This window comes from Pagrus pagrus (genome assembly GCF_965226575.1).
Source record: "Pagrus pagrus genome assembly, chromosome: 6".
Lineage (NCBI taxonomy): Eukaryota > Metazoa > Chordata > Actinopteri > Spariformes > Sparidae > Pagrus > Pagrus pagrus.
Window position 1 is genome coordinate 33,760,120 of NC_140190.1, and position 17,544 is coordinate 33,777,663.

Below are 17,544 nucleotides of genomic sequence, written 5' to 3' on the forward strand. Positions count from 1 at the left end.
CAAGTGACTCTGATGATGCTGCAGCTGCACACACTGTCACACAAGCAACACACACTGATCACGGCGAGAGCATATGCAAATTAGATTAGTACATTTACTCCCATCACAAACTTTACGTCATTATGAATATTTTTCTCATTTACACTATGGATTTATCTCTCACCACTTCCAAGCTACAGCCTTTTGAAATCTTAAAATCCAAACGGAATATTTTCCTAAATAAACTCTGGCGCCTAGAGGGTTAAAGCAACACTAGGTAGTTTTTCGACCTTAAAATAATATTTCTAAACTCAGTTAAGTGGTAGAATAACGGTTAATAGGATGAACGTTGATGCCTCTGCAGCCTGAGGGGGGTCGCGCCGGCAGAAAATGCACTGTGTAACTTCCTAGAGCGGGTAGCGACATACCTGACGTAAAGAAGTCTAGTGTGACCTGCTTTACGACGCGTTTATTCGTCGGTGGATTTAGCCAGCAGCTACTTGGATTTTTTGTAAACCAACGCCATGGCCAAGCCAGCTAAAAAAGCCAAGAAGGTGTTGTCTGAGGAGGCGAAGAAAAGAAAAAGAGAAAGTGATATAACATGAGCCGGACACAGATAACTATTAGACCAGCTTACGCTCGGTGGTGCGAGCTGAAAGAACTGATGGCGACCTAGCCTTGATGCTACTGGATTTGTAAGTCATATATTACATATATACATATTTATTATCTTACCGACTTTTACTTTGAGTTGATTTGTTGTTATGTGGTGTTCATTGGGGCACTATTTGTCCACAGTTTATAACTGTAATAAAGCCGTGAGATAAGCTAATGCTGTCCGTTTCGATAGCTTGCTCGTTTTCATGTAGTGACTGTAAACAATGACTAACTTACTAAAACTCTATGAACGTCTTGTCTTGTAAAGTTGCAGATTCCTTAGTTCATGCAGATAATCAACATAATTGTTGAACAGTGTGGTCGGGAGGTAACGTTAGGCTATTGTTGTTATCGGTAACGTTAGCATGATACTTAGCTACTGTTGTTGTACTGAGTTGGTTGTAGTTATTGCACCAAACACAACGTCAGCTTGCACATTTTCATGTAGTGTCTGTAAACGATGACTAACTTACTAAAACACTATGAACGTCTTGTCTTGAAAAGTTGCAGATTCCTTAGTTCATGCAGATAATCAACGTAATAGTTGAACAGTGTGATTGGGGGATAACGTTAGCATGCTACTTAGCTACTGTTGTGCCGAGTTGGTTGTAGTTATTGCACCAAACACAACGTCAGCTTGCACGTTTTCATGTAGTGACTGTAAACGATGACTAACTTACTAAAACACTATGAACATCTTGTCTTGAAAAGTTGCAGATTCCTTAGTTCATGCAGATAATCAATGTAATTGTTGAACAGTGTGATCGGGAGGTAACGTTAGCATGCTACTTACTGTTGTCGTACCCAGTTGGTTATTACACCAAACACAACGTCAGCTTGCGATTGTATTCAGTAACTCCCGAAAACATAGTTATATTTTCAGACGTTACTAAACACATTCACGCCCAAGCGTCGTGTTTTGGAAGTAACTTAGTCGGTGCAATCACTACAACCAACTCAGTATGAGAATAATTTTAGCATGCTAATGTGCTGTGCAGCCTATATGCTAACAAACTACCAACTGCTATCTCTGAATCTAGCTTGTTGTTGGCACTCGGTTGAGGTTTTTTCAGACAATTTCGTGATTCGCCGGCTCCGTCAACAAATTCACGTGTATTCATTTTCCCCAGGGATGCTCATACAGTGACAGCATTTACGACTCTAGTAACAGATAATTGCGCTTCTCAACCAGCCGGGGGTAGTAATGAGTCCAAACTACCTAGTGTTGCTTTAAGAACATCAACATCACAGAACTTAACAGTCTAATTTCTATGTCAATTTCTCATCCACATCTTTTCTCTGTTACTGAACTTGTTGATCATTAAAACAGCACACCACTTACTGCACTGGACACCCTGGCTCCATCAAAAACCCGCACAGTGACTTTTTCTAGGACTGCTCCATGGTTCACCTCAGAATTCTGCCAACTTAAAACACATGGTCGCCGTCTTGAGCGCCTTGCCAAGAAAACTGGACTCACTGTTCACTCTCAAATGTACTCGGACCACATCGCCTTATACAAGACCGCTCTAAATGCTGCCAAATCTGCCTTCTACTCCAACATCATCCACCGCAATGGAAACAATACCAGGATTCTATTCTCCACAGTAAATAAACTACTCAAGCCCAAAGAAACTGCCACCCGCTTCACATCAGCCCTTCAGTGTCAGCAATTCTTGGACTTCATCAATCACAAAGTTTACTCCATACATCACCATCTCACCCCCTGCCTGTCTTCTCAGTCAAACGCTCCTTGGGTCAATGCTACTGTCCGGCCCACCAGTACCCTGTCTGCCTTCCATCTTCCCTCGAATCAACAGATATCCCAACTGATCATGTCTTCCAGGTCTACTACTTGTCTACACGATCCACTTCCTACCACAATGGTCAAGGCTTGTCTCCCCACACTCTCCTCACTCATCACGCAAATTGTGCACTCCTCCCTGTCAAATGACATTGTTCCCTCCTTACTCAAAACTGCTTCAGTCACACCCATATTAAAGAAACCTGGCCTAGACCCGAATGAATTCAATAACTATTGCCCTATATCAAACCTCCCATTCATCTCAAAAGTTATTGAACATACAGTAGCCTGCCAACTTCAAGACCAACTATCAAACAATAACCTCTTTGAGCCTTTCCAGTCTGGTTTCCGCCCCAATCACAGCACAGAAACAGCTCTCACTCAAATTACAAATGACCTTCTTTTAGCAGCGGATTCTGGCCTACTCACCATCCTCATACTCCTAGACCTCAGTGCCGCCTTCGACACAATACCTCACACCATCCTCTTAGATCGTTTGGCCGGCACTGGGGTCTCTGGCATTCCTCTTCAGTGGTTCCATTCTTACCTGTCTGACTGTTCACAGTTTATCCAAGGAGAAAATACCAGATCATCACTCTCACCACTCCCCCACGGTGTTCCACAAGGTTCTGTCCTCGGTCCCCTACTATTTATCATCTCTATCCTCCCTCTTGGCAATATCTTCCGTCATTTTGGTATCCACTTTCACTGTTATGCTGACGACACCCAAATCTACATCACCACCAAACCAGACACTACATCACCACCTACTGCCCTTATGGACTGCCTGCAAACCATCACAAACTGGATGTCAAACAGCAAGCTCAAACTCAATGGCAATAAAAGTGAAATTCTTCTCATCGGATCCAAATCATCACTCTCCAAATCCCACCCCCTCAGTATTCTCATTGACGGCTGTTTGGTCCCCACTTCAACCGAAATTAAAAGTCTTGGCGTTATTTTGGACAGTACCCTCTCATTCACATCTCAGATCAATAACATCTCACACACAGCCTTTTTCCATCTCTCCAATATCTCCAGACTCCGCCCCTCCCTCACCCAGCACTCCACCGAAATCCTCATAAATGCCCTGGTCACTTCCCGCCTGGATTATTGCAACTCCCTCCTCATCGGTTTACCACAGAAACTCATCCACCGTCTACAAACCATCCAGAACACCCCCGCCAGAATCATCACCCGTACGAAGTCCTCGGATCATATTACATCAGTCCTCATGCAACTCCACTGGCTCCCTGTCCATCAACGTATACATTAAAAGCTCCTTCTGCTGACATTCAAAGCTCTCCATAACCAGGCCCCCCCATATCTCTCTAAAATGCTACACCCTTATATCCCACCCCGTTCACTCCGTTCCTCATCTGCTGCCCTGCTTTCCGCCCCTTCATTTTCACTCACCTGACTGGGTGCTCGGGCTCAAAACACACCTTATTAAGTTGTCCTACTCCCTATAATACTCTGTCCCCCAACCGTTTTATCCACCTTATCTATTTATGTAGCCACATTGTATTTTCTTTGTATGTATTTATATTATGTGCTATTGTATTTCATATCTGTTTTGTTTTTTGTTTTCTGTTTATTACATGTAAGGTGACCTTGGGTGTTAGAAACGCGCCAACAAATCAAATGTATTATTAGTGTGAATGCTGACTCAGCATTCACACTATTGTTCTTCTGGAATTTATTATTCATGATTCCGTACGTTTTTTGGCTCGCTACTTCTCCTACAAATTTTGAGCTACAGAAACCATTCGACTATCACAATGTGCAGCTCGTGAAGGACATGATGGCCTCCATTTTTCTTTTTTCCATCTTTTATACTTTTGGAAAAATTCAGCTTTTACTGCTAAATTTTTCGCATTCATCCTTATAGGGATTTTTTCAAATTTCATTCTGCTACTGCTTCAGCATACGTTCAGCTATAGAAACCGTTCAACTATCAAAATGTTCAGCTTTTTAAGCTCTTCCAGCCTTGTACTTTTCAGCTTTTTAGCTTTTCAACTTTTTCAAATATTCAGCTTTTTCAGAAAATAAATTATTATGGAAGCAAATGGGAAAATCTTCAAATCCTCTTCAAAACTCATCCACTTTCAACCTCTTCTGCTCCCTCATACTTTGAGCGACAGACACCATTCCAACTTTAAAATAGTCAGAAGACCTTGAACTATTGAACTTGTGTTTCAAAATTTTTTAATCTTTTACGGTTTTGAAATAATCACAGTTTTAGTTTGAAGGATTTTTAGCTCGTCTTCTGGGTTTATAATGGGCGTGTAATTCATGAGCTAGAGTGCGGAACATCATTGCTAGAGTGGAGAGCAGCTGCAAAAACTTTAGAAAAAACTCTCTTCAGCTTGATTTGGGTCCCACATCTTTTACTTCACATAGACAATATATACATAGAAATGTAGGAAATCTTGTTGGCTTTTAGATGATGGACTTATTTCATATGTAGGACTTGAACTTTTGGCTGTAGAAGCCCTCGAGCAACAAGCACTCCAGGAACTCCCCCATAAGCCGCAGTGTTAACTTTGAGCCTAAATTTCTGGAGTGGAGCAGATGGTACCATAGGGTTGGGCGGTAATACGGTAATAAGGTATAACGCGGGGTCTTAAAAATAGCAACGGTAACAGTTTCAATACCGTCATTGAAAAAAAAATACAATGCACTTATATAGGAGATAAGGATTAAATATTAAATATAATTTATTTAGTGGCAGTATTTAGGTTCCGAGCTAACGAAACAATTAGTAAATTGTGCAATAAGGACATCTCCGAAACAACAACGCACGTCCTTTTCACACAGAGACGCCGCATTATCGCTGCAGCGGCGGTTCTCCAATTCTCCGCCGTTGGTTGTTCACACTAGAGGTGGGTGCAATTCATCGATGTGGCGATGCATCGCGATGCTTCACGTGACGATTCGGCATCGATTAATTAACGTCGATGCTTTGCTAGGTCCGCGCATTTAGACAGAAGGCGGCAAATTGGCGGTCTGTTTTGGTCTGCCAATTTGACGCCTCTGAGGGTACACTTACTGCCGCCTCCATTGCTATCTAAATCCGAGGCGTCAATGTGCCGGCAATTGCGGGACATGGGCAGAGGTGTTGATAACGTGCACTGTCAGTTCATCACTTCATCCGCGGATGTCAAGATGAGCAACTGGAAAGCTGCTGAGATCCGGGAGATGCTACCGTCTCCTCGGTCTCTGTAGCTGACAGCTAGCGGACACAACCAAACAGCTAGTAGCTGCTGACTGTCAGCTGTTGTGTAGCGGCAAGCTACGAACGGTCGCTACTTTAAAATTAAAAGCCCCCCCGCTAAGAACCTAGTTCTAAAATCCAATGGGGTGCAATGTAAAGCTCTTATTTTGAAGACAACTTTGTTGTCACTGATCACTGCCCAACTTCGTGCTTCACGTCACGTCACGTCACGTCACGTCACGTCACGTCACGTGTTTACGCCTCATTAAATCCAGGGCTTGACTGTTTTCAATGTTTTCCGCCAATAGAGGGGGCTCTCCTGCAAGTGGAGCTTTCCCTGGTCAAAGTTAAGTAGGTCAAAGTGCAAATGTTTACATAGTCATAAAATAAAATATTTTGTGTCTTTGAAAAATACAAGTCAGATGTTCAAAAAACCTTGTTATTTACTTTATGAGTGTAGTTTTAGAGGAACTGAGTTAATTGATAGGCTATTTATTTACAAATATAGCCACAGATGAAGACAAAATCAAATATTGTATGGAAAAAAGCATTAAAAATTGCAATAATCGAAGAATCGTGGCCAATAATCGAATCGAAGCTCCCATAATCGAAATCGAATCGAATCGTGATGTACCCTTGTTGGAACACCCCTAGTTCACACAGAGCCGAGCAGCTCCGGAGTAAAAGACGAACCAGAGTGTAATTCACACAGCAAGCCGGCGCTGCGGCGTGACGATACGCGCCATGGTGATGACGTGTGTTTTTTTCAACGTGTTTCCCCGGTGTCCACCTGTTAATCTAAACATGTACCGCTGACTGTTTATAATCACGTGATGCTGTTATGTGTTGTGATTGAGATCCTGACCCACCAAACATCCTGAAAAGTGACAAAGGTACGTTTTTCTCTAAATTACATAATTACATAATCGCCATCAGTCAACTGGACACTGTCTGACTCTGTCACTCGGGGAGGGAGGCTGTTTTCTGGGGGAAAGATCACTGAAAAATCACCGCGACAAACAGTTGGTAAGTATAAGTTTTTTGCCGGGGACAGATGCTGTTTTTCGGTAGGATCGACAGGCTGACAGACACTTCTCCACGTATAACTGCGGTATTTTTTACCTGCTTTGTGAGACATTTCCCTATATTTTGCTGAGTGATGGACATGTTTAGTTATCAGACAGTGAACACCATCGGACCGACACAGCTCCGCGCCGCTGGCTTATCCATTCACACTGGTTCGGTTCGCCAATACTGCGCACCATCGGAGCGGGTTTTCGGCACCGCAGGTAAAGTGCCCAGTTAAAGCCGGAAAAAGTGCTGCTCTTTGTTATTAGAAGCAGCTCGGGCTGTGATTTAATTTAATTGATTTGTGTGCGCGAAAACTGTTCTGGATGTTTATGTTAATTTACTTCAATTTGACTGTTGTATTTGCACTTTTTTATAAGCTGCTATTTGTTGCTAATAAAAGTTGTTAATATTGTGCATGTTATGTTGTTATTGTTTCAGTAGGCTATTAGTGTTTGGTGATGCAGTCTGAGCCTTACGTTGTAATTTTTAATTAGTCACGGTAATACCGTATACCCTGGTAAAATAGGGAGGAGGTTTGGCGGTATCAAAATGTGGATACCGCCCAACTCTACGGTACCGGTTTTGTCTCTCATTCTGGCTCCCTCATTTTTCACTCTACAGAAATAAAAACGACATCACATGGTTCAGCAATGTCTCCTGTTACTCACTGTATACATATTTTGGCCATAACCATTACACTTTTTTCTAAACCTGCAGGTGTTTGGGAGGTGTTTTCCCATTCATTCTTATGGGGACATTTTCAGCTTTGGTTCTGCTACTGCTCCAGCATATGTGCAGCTACAGAAACTGTTTGGCTGTAAACTGTTCAGCTTTTTAAGCTCTTTCAGCCTATTACTTTCCAGCTTTTCAACCTTTTCAGCTTTTTCAAATATTCAGCTTTATATTCAGCTATAGAAACCATTCAACTATCAAAATCTTAAGCTTTTTAAGCTCTTTCAACCTTGTACTTTTCATCCTTTTCAAATATTCAGCTTTCTGACTTTTCAGCTTTTTCAAGTATTCAGCTTTATATTCAGCTTTTTAAGCTCTTTCGGTTTATTGCTTTTCTGCCTTTTCAGCCTTTTCAAATATTCAGCTTTATGTTCAGCTATAGAAACATTTCAACTATCAAAATGTTCAGCTTTTTAAGCTCTTTCAACCTATTACTTTTCAGCCTTTCTGCCTTTTCAGCTTTTGAAAAAATCAGCTTTGCCTGCAAATTCTTGACCATTCATTCTCATAGTTTTATGCATTTTTTATGCATTAGGCAAGTGTTTTCCTGCACATTCAGCAGATTTCCGAAATCACTCAGCATTCACACTGTATTTTCACAGGAAATGCAATTTTTCTAGTTATTATTATTATTATTATTATTACTGTGTTATTCATTCATTTATTGATTCATTCACCATGCTTGTTTATACAATTTTCAAGATGGACCAACATTGTATCCTAGATACAATATTTGCATTTCTGGTTTGATGGATTCATCTTCAACACTTGTTTGAACAAGTCGCTATTTGGGGCCATTCAATCATCAAGTATTCAACAATCCTTAAATCTTTTAAGGTCTCCAACAAGAGAGTTGTATCGGACACAGACCAGTTACAGGCATGCAAATCTCTCACCTTTCGGCGAAATTCGCCGTTTTGAATCCAAAGTAGGTCATCCACGTGAATCGTGTAGAACCGATGAGAAAATGTTTTGTTTTTTTTTGGGGGGGGGGGGGTGTTGCGGAGCGGGAGCGGATATGGATTTCTATACCTGGGAGCGTGGAGCAGAGGACTTGCAATTCACCGCCATAACGCTAGAGGCGTGTGTGTGGCAAAACGGCTGGATAGTAGTAATCAGTATTATCTTTGGATGGACGACAACCGCCGTTAAACACGACGAAGAAGAAGAAGAAGAAGAAGGAGCTTTTCGCGTGGTGAATCGATAAGACTGCAGGAGTGCCTGCCCGGCACTCTTTCAGTCTTATCGATTCACCACGCGTGTTAATTTCGTCAGACGAGACGAAAAATATTCGTCAACGATGTTTTTTTTCATGACGAAAACGAGACGAAGACGAGACGAAATCAATGCCCTTAAACACTGACTGTGACGAAATTAACACGCATTTTTTGTTCACGAAAAAAGACGAGACGAAATCTACTTAATCAAATAAAAACTTAATACAATGTGTCTCTTTTTTCGTCACAGACTTTTAAATTACAATCCAAAAAGTGCCTTCACTGGATGCGCGTCAGTTTTTTTTCTCCTCCTGCGCTGGTGCCAGTGTGTGTGTGTGTGTGTGCCTGAGTGAGGAGCACACACACACCGGTGCTCTGTGCTAAGTGCGGCGAGTACAAACAGAGCTTCTCTGGTGGAACGTGCTACAGAGTAATTTCACGTTTTAACCCGTGTTTCAATAAATGTATTCCTGCCTGATAAAACTGAGATGAGTGAAAAAAAGACTAAAATGAATCTAGTGGTTTGACTAGATTAATTGTGATTAACATTACTGTCAATCTGCTTTCAAAGACTAAAAAAAGACTATTGACTAAAACTATACTAAAATACTTTGGATTTTCTTTGACTAAAACTAGACTAAAATGCCAAGACTTTTCGTCGACTAAAATGGTGATGTTGGATACAGTATGTATACAGCATCTTTCATGGACCCAGAGTCGAGTCTTCTTTTAGCTTGATGAATGAGGTCATTGACCATAGAAGTGGAAACATGAACATTTAAACATTCAATGCCATTCAAACGGTCAAGTACACCCTCCAGTCCAGGGAGAAGACAGCTGTGTAGTTCTTCAAAAGGGAGGATGTGCAGTACGGGGAGGTGGACCGCACACTGTGCAAGAACACACCCCCCCCCCCCCAAATATCCTTCTCACCTTTTTCAGCCCTGACCTGTTTGCATGCCTGCAGTTATCTTTTGATACTGCCATGTTTCTGTTCCTCTCCGAAGAAATGTCAACAATTTAAAATAACCCCTACGTAAAGCGAACATGTTGTTTTGAGTGTTTTAAGTGTTCTGACACATATTTTCCTATTGAACTGATTATCAAAAGTTTACACCATTCCTCCAGATCCGAATGAAGGCATTTTTATTCTGACTGAGCTATTATTTTGATTATGAGAGGAATATTAGGGTCCATGCAGCTAATGAAAGTGTTAACATGCTGATGTTAAGTAGATGTTTTTACCAGGTTCACTTTTCAGTTTTGCCTGGCATGCTAACATAGAAATTAGCACAAATACACCACAGGCTAATGGGAATGTCATTCTGTCCAAATGATGGTACTGAAGGACAGTCAGAGAATCCATAAAGTTATTGGGCTCCATTCTTTGTGGAAAGATTTTTACAAAATTTTGTGGCAATCCATCCAGAAACTGTCAAGATATTTCAGTCTGGAAAGCATGGTCACATTACATTTCAGAAGCATGACATGACATTCTTTTTTATGGGCTGAGTGTTTTTTTTTTAATGGAAACATAATGTCATCATGCCTTCAGATGACAGACTGACCAACTGATCAACAACCGATGCGCAACACTGCTGTCACACTGGCATGACTGATAATTGAAGTCAATTATGTGCTGGAATCGGGCCCGGTTCTAGGCATGGGCACGTGGGGGCAATGCCCCCCAAAATGCTTCGACTGCCCCACCAAACCGAACCTGCTTCATTCCCAAAATCAAAAAAAAAAAAAAGAAAAGTATATTCAAATATATTATATTGTAATTTATTCCCATAAATGCTGCTCAGAGTAATCACAGTCCACGGCTCTTCTGCCAACAGAGTCGGGGTCTCTCTCTCTTGCGCCGTGCATACAGTCAGCAACAGCTTCTCTCGGTTAGCATCACATTAGGCACCACGGGCACTCCAGATAGTTTTAGCCACAGGCTTGTTAGTTGTTAGAATGCCTGCTAGCAACCGCTAGTAGTAGCATAGTCCCATCGGCAGCTGCTGCGGAGTTTGTCTCTGTCCCGCTCCGCTGCATGGGAAGCCTCACGGGCAGGCTACGTACCGGTTGTGAAGCGGGTTTCAACTTTCAACTCTTGCTAGCCCTGCTGTTAGTCCTGTTGGCCCGCCAGCCTCCCCCACCGCCGCCGACAGGATTAAACAACACACGTTAGTGATAGGTGACTCCATTACCCGTAAATTCAGGTTAGCGCCACCGGCCACTGTTTACTTCCATGGGCCAGAGCCTCTGACAGTGGCTATTCAGAGGGTGCTGGCATCAAGCAGGGAGAAACGGAACCCAGGCAGGCACACACGACTTTCCGAAGCGCGAGAAAGTGGTGCACAATAATATAGCATCAATCAATCAGTCAAGATTTATCTTTATAGCGCTGTTTACAAAATTGCATACAATTTAAAATTTACAATGCCAATAACATTGTAGCTTCACATTTAAATAGAATATATTGTAGTGACTGGAGGAGTACCAGTTACGGACAGTGAGGGCTAGATAGCGCAATGACTCATGGGAGTGTAATGTCAGACACTCATGAGACTGTTATTGTTCAGATGTGTTTCGTTTGATTACTTTCTGTACATGTTCTGAGTGTTGTGGTTGTGCCCTGTTATGTTCTAAGAATGTGTGTGTTAAATTAGCATAAATATAAGTTTTACATTGTGCCACAATAGCCGAATATGATATAGTGGGTAATGACTTTCATCAAATGTTTGTTTCAAAGGTGTGTGTCTAATGTCAATAAATCTGCGTTGAACTGAAGGATCTGTCTCGTGAGACTGTTTTCATTCTAAGCCTGCCACAGTACATTAGAAGGTGGACATAAAGAATTAGTTGGCCACAGACTTTAATTTCTTTGTCAAACCAGAGAAAGACTTCCCATTAGATCTTTGCTGATGGAATCACAGCGAATTGGCGATGCATACATCTGAGTTGGCATCATAGACTGGTAGGCAGACTAAAAAACGTCATCCTTATGGCACTCAACACAGTAGCAGTTGATGACCAATCAACATTTCTTACTGCCCTCCCAATCAAGGCGGTCTAGAACCGGGCCTGGTTGGAATGCAATGAATATTGAGAGATACTGTATTTCACACGTGCATAAAGTTGCAGAGCAGTACAGACAGCAACACAAACATATAGCTCCTTTGTCAGTGATCCCTGTGTTCTTTTCTTCTCTCTGTCTTTTCCTAACTGACCACTTTACTGTTTGTTTTGCCTGGTCTTTCGCCCACAGGTCCCAGTGTCTTCAGTTGCCTGAACAGTCCAAGTTAGTTTTTATTCCTCTTGTGTTTTACTAATATAATGTACTCACATTAGCTAACATCCTCCTTTCTCACACCACCTGCACTGACTCAAGGAGGCACCCAAGGATAAAGCTCACCTTCCTATACAATTTATCAAGTCTCTTCCTGGCAGCAGTCATGATGCTGTACAGTCAAACATCATCCCACTGCTCAATACACAGCACTCTCATTGTTACCCCATACAACCGTGACCACTTACCTCTGAGCCTTCTTGTGTGTGTGCGTGTGTGTGTGTGTGTGTGTGTGAGTGAGAGAGAGAGAGAGAGAGAGAGAGAGAGAGATGGACTATTTTTAACCAGTCCACCTTTCACCCTATCACTGCAGGGCTGCGGGACCATCCTCCCATAGCTACCTGTGACCTGGCAGACCATATAGAAAGTCTGAAGGCCAGTTGCGGTCTGCGCTTCTCTCAGGAGTACGAGGTAACATGGCTTTCAAGTAAAGCAACACACACTTTTCAGCCATATTTAAAGTCTTTTTTTGTCAACAATATATTAATTAGTTTCCTGGAGAAATTTATGGACTAAGGAAACATAGTTATTCCTACGGTGTTTGTATGTCAGATTATCAAATAGGGTTTTACTAATCCTTCATTGTTGTTTTATAGTTGTCTACACTTTAAAATGTAGGATGTAAGTATGAAAAACTCAAAATAATAATGAAACCAGTACATTAATTTACTTAAAGGTATAGTTGGTAATGTTGGAGTGTGGATCTCCTGCTAACTCCATATGAAGTGTGCTGAATATATCCGGCAACGGTGACATGTGATGAGTGCGCACAGGGAGGAGGGGGGGACAGAGGGGGGTGCAGGCAGGACGAGACATGAAGGCATCTGATTGGTTCCTTCAACTCGGACCGAGAGGGAGGGATTGGTCAGAGTTTTTACGGGCCTGCAGCTGCCACAGAGGTCTGATTTATTTCGTTCCTTTTTCTGAACACATTATGTATTGACTACTCTCAGGGTGGGAAGACCATTTCACCCAGTATAACAAAAAGTGTTTCTGAACAGGATTACCAACTATACCTTTAAGTGTTATATTTGTGCCAACTAAGTTTGAGAAGTTATTCTATTTGTTTAATCCCTTGATAATTCTGAAAACAGTGTTTACTACTAATGATCCTAGAATTACCATCCCAGTCATACCCAAACTAAATTGAAAGCTGTTCTTGAACCATCTGAAGTAAAAGCATGGTTTGGGGCTCTTTTGAAAGATGAACTGTTAAAAGCCCTATTAGCTGGAAATCACAAAAGAACTACACAATGTAGCCTATCACAAAAAAAAAGAATACTTTACACGTGATTTCCTAAGGCTATATCCTAGCAAAAAAGCCATTTTATGACCCCTGCTTGAGAGCAACAGAAACATATACACACTATAGTACTGTATTGTTTTATTAATACTGAAGTTTGTGCATATAAAATAGTCAAAATCAAGTGCTAAGGTGGAAAAAACAGCCTCTATGATGAGCAACATACAGAAAACTGTAAATTGTAAACTTCCAAGTTTAGACCTTAGAAAAAAAATTGCCATTTTTGACTGTCAATGTCAACTGATTGTAACTTGAAAGTTTTAAAACTGACAAACTTAAACAACAACAGTTTAGTTGTATTGTCAAGAACTGTTTAACTGTGACAGTTATTGCTGGACTATAAAAGCGAGTGGATCGACAATCCCTGAATTATTTATTCTTTTTTTGCCACAATATTTTTGTTTTGTTTTCAATTTCAACACCTTGAAATACAGCCTTTACACTGCATATATTCATTTAACTTCCATACAACTGTTAGAACGCTGCATTTACTCACAGACAAAAAAAAAACAAAACAAAAACATAACACTCCTCTTAAAGAAAATGGTAATCTATTCAAAACTGACTATAATTTGTAATTAGTACAAATTAAAACACATATACAGTGGAGGAAATAATTATTTGATCCCTCACTAATTTTGTAAGTTTGCCCACTGACGAAGAAATTAACGGTCTATACCTTTTAATTTTAGGTTTATTTTAACAGTGAGAGACAGAATATCAAAATGAAAATCCAGAAAATCACATTAAAAAAAGATAAAAATTGATTTGCATTTCATTGAGTGAAATAAGTATTTTATCCCCTACCAACCATAAAGAATTCTGGCTCCCACAGATTAGTCCTCTGGCTTTAAGAAAGTACGCCTAATCTCAACTCGTTACTTGTATAAAAGACACCTGTCCACAGAATCAATCAATCAGACACCAACCTCTCCATCATGGGCAAGACCAAAGAGCTGTCTAAGGACATCAGGGACAAGATTGTAGACCTGCACAAGGTCAGACAGGGCTACAAGACCATTGGCAAGAAGCTGGGTGAGAAGGAGACAACTCTTGGTGCGATTATTCGAAAATGGAAGAAACACAAAATGACCATCAATCTCCCTCGGTCTGGGGCATTTCTTGGCATTAAGCAAGCTGAGGTCTATAAATGCTTGCTCATTCCTACTATAATTATGTTTCTCTGGCTATGAGCCCAGAGTTTTCCTTCCATGCATTCAACTTATACTGTGAGTTTTCTGATGAAAAAGATGTCAGCAACCGTAAAATTCTGATATGATACCCTTTCTCAGACTGTCCTTTATCATCATTTTCTCCAAATAAGTATATTATTTTGTTTTGCTTTAACAAAGCTTCTAAGCTGGAGGTACTTGGAAAAAAATGTTTCCTGTTGAGGCCAAACTTAAACCTCAACTCCTCAAAAGACATCGTAATATCAGAGTCTGTCAAGGTCTTGGATCATTTTAAGTAGAGATGTTCCGATACCATTTTTTTCCTCCCGATACCGATTCCGATACTTATGCTGTGGGTATCGGCCGATACGAGTACCGATACCGATACCAGTGTGTTATAAAAAATTATATATACTACGCCTGCATGACTGTGATATGATTATCAATGTGGTAAGGCCTGGCTCAGGTTAAACCCTGAGCAGACAGGAAGTCAGACACGAAATAATAACATGACATCCGGTTAATTTTCAAAATAAAACACTCCGTGTTGATACAAGCACAAAAACCTCAAATAAGAGACAAATACGCACTCTTCTTCTAATCCTTCAGTCGGGAACACTTCGTGTTAATGTGTTTATAACACATACATATAACTGCGGTCGTGTGTGATTATGTAATCATCGCGGGAATTCCTCGGTTTCGTAACTCCCGATGATCGGCGGAGCTGTGCTGTGGCGGCCTCAAAACACAGCTGGTGGGGGTTGCCGGACGAGGACGACGGAGCCAAACCGTACTGGAGCCGTAACGCAGCGGACACGTATCCGGTAGAATCTCGGAGCTAACGGAGCTAGGCTAATAAATTACTTGGTATTGGATCGGTGCCTGGACTCCAGTACTCGCCGATACCGATGCCGGCATTTTCGGCAGTATCGGAGGCATTTCCGATACTGGCATCGGAATCGGAACAACTCTAATTTTAAGTCCTGTGGAGTCCCAATTTAAACGTTGCATCCGTTCTTCCTGGTATAAAAAAATTATTACCCCATATTGGACTATATTGAGATAATGTATGTGGTTCTTTTAAATATGTTTGTACATCATACCATATCTTTATGCTTTTCAACTGAGTATATGTATGAGGGAAGAGGTAATGTTAGACCATGAGATTCCATTTCAGTCAAATGTCATTCATTGAAAAGTAGAACAGACCTCAGCTGTGCAGCCCAGTAATACCACATTAAGTTTAGATACTTTAACCCCCCCCCCCCATCATATGGTACATAAAACAAAGACAAACAAAGTCTTGCCCTCTTATTCTTCCATATAAATCTCACAAACATGTTTTTAGTTTTTGGGGAAAAAATCTGGAGGAGGTTGCAGAGGAATAGTTTGAAAATAGATAGAGTAGCTTCGGTAGTATATTCATTTTTAAAATATTACTTCTCCCAATTATAGATACTGGTAGTGACATCCATCTATCGAATGACTTATCTATCTAATTTTCATCATCAAAAGGTTCATAATTAGCTTCAACAATGTTTTCCAACCTTGGCAACATCTCTACTCCCTGATATTTAAACTGCTCTACAGCATTAAATTGAATTACCTCTGGAATTGGATTCTTTCTTTCTTTTGAGTTGATAAGTAATATAGAAGATTTTTTTGTTATTCATCCTATATTCCGAAATATCACCAAATGTTTTGATTAGCTGTAACACAGCCGGTGTTGATTTTTTAAAATTTGACATGAATAGAATTACAATATCAGCATACAAGGATACTCTGTGTTCTGTCTGCCCCACTGCTATACCACAAAGTGGCTGATGTGAACGTTGTCTGATTGTGAGAGGTTCAAATGCTAGTTTGAACCTTGTTGGCAGCCTCTACTGATCTTTATTGGTTTTGAAATATTTCTATTTGTCAAGATTTCTGCAGTAGAATTTTTATATATCACCAATTTTATGAAATTACTTCCAATTCCAAACCTTTCTAAAACATTAAAAAGATAAAGCCATTAGACCCTATCAAAAGCCTTTTCCGCATCTTATGATAAGAGTGCTGCATCTGACATGTCTTTGTTAGTATGAATAATGTTCAATATCCTCCTTACATTGTGAAAACCCTGCCTTCCTATTATAAATCCGTTTTGATCTCTATTAATAATATTTGGCAGTTTTGGTTTAATAAACTTATGGGTCTCATGTTTTCACAGGTTAGAAGGTTTACCTGGTTTTGGCAGTAAAATAATCAAAGCGCTATTCATGAAGGGTGGAAAACTGCTTTTCTGAAATGCTTCCAGAAACATCTCCAAAAGTGGTGTTGGCATCTTATTTTTGATTTTTTTTTGTATAGATCGATTGGGAGACCATCTGGTCCTGCCCTTTTTCCTGACTTTATATTATCAATGGCTTGCCCTATTTCCTCTTCATTAATTTCCATCTCCAGATCTTCTTTATCTTCATTAGGTAAATTGGGTATAGATAGTTCATCTAAAAAATTATTAAGATTTTGCAACTTAATCTCATTTTTTGTATCATCTAATTCTTTATAGTAGCCTCCAAAGGCATCATTAATTTCTATAGGATCCACTATATCTTTCCCATTAGATATAATAGTTGTAATTGATGTTTTGGTTTCCAGTTGTCTAATCTGCCATGCTAATAATTTACCCGATTTGTCACCCTGTTCAAAGAACGATTGCTTTAGTCTCAGAAGACTGGAGGCAGCTCTGAAAACAGACAGCTTATCATATTCAGCCCTCAAAATCATTAATTTGCTTTTTGTGTTGCTTTTTGCATTTGTGGGTCACTTTTCTCATTAATTTTTTCCTGGAGTCTTTATTTTATATTCCAATTGTACTCACTCCTCATGTGCCTTTTTAACTGATAATATGTCCTCTTAGGAAAGCTTTAAATGCTTCCAACTTTATACAAGCAAAAGTTTGTGTAGTGTTAAATTCAAAGAACCCTTCTATCTGTTTTCCTATATATTTCACAAGTTCTTCATCTTGTAACCATTTGTGCTGAAAGTGCCATCTAGCTGGGTCTTTTGT

General features: G+C 40.4%; 1 protein-coding gene across 12 annotated transcripts in view; it reads left to right on the forward strand.

Moving 5' to 3' along the window:
• Positions 1 to 17,544, forward strand: part of ptprfa (protein tyrosine phosphatase receptor type Fa) — a 541,915-nt gene that overhangs the window by 377,898 nt on the left and 146,473 nt on the right. For 8 of the 12 annotated variants that reach the window (XM_084354897.1, XM_084354902.1, XM_084354901.1 and 5 more), the window contains 2 exons: positions 11,937 to 11,969; positions 12,331 to 12,428. In XM_084354897.1, the coding sequence (XP_084211023.1) occupies positions 11,937 to 11,969; positions 12,331 to 12,428 (131 nt within the window). The remainder of the gene's footprint in view (positions 1 to 11,936; positions 11,970 to 12,330; positions 12,429 to 17,544) is intronic. The other 4 variants (XM_084354905.1, XM_084354906.1, XM_084354899.1 and 1 more) reach the window with 1 other exon arrangement.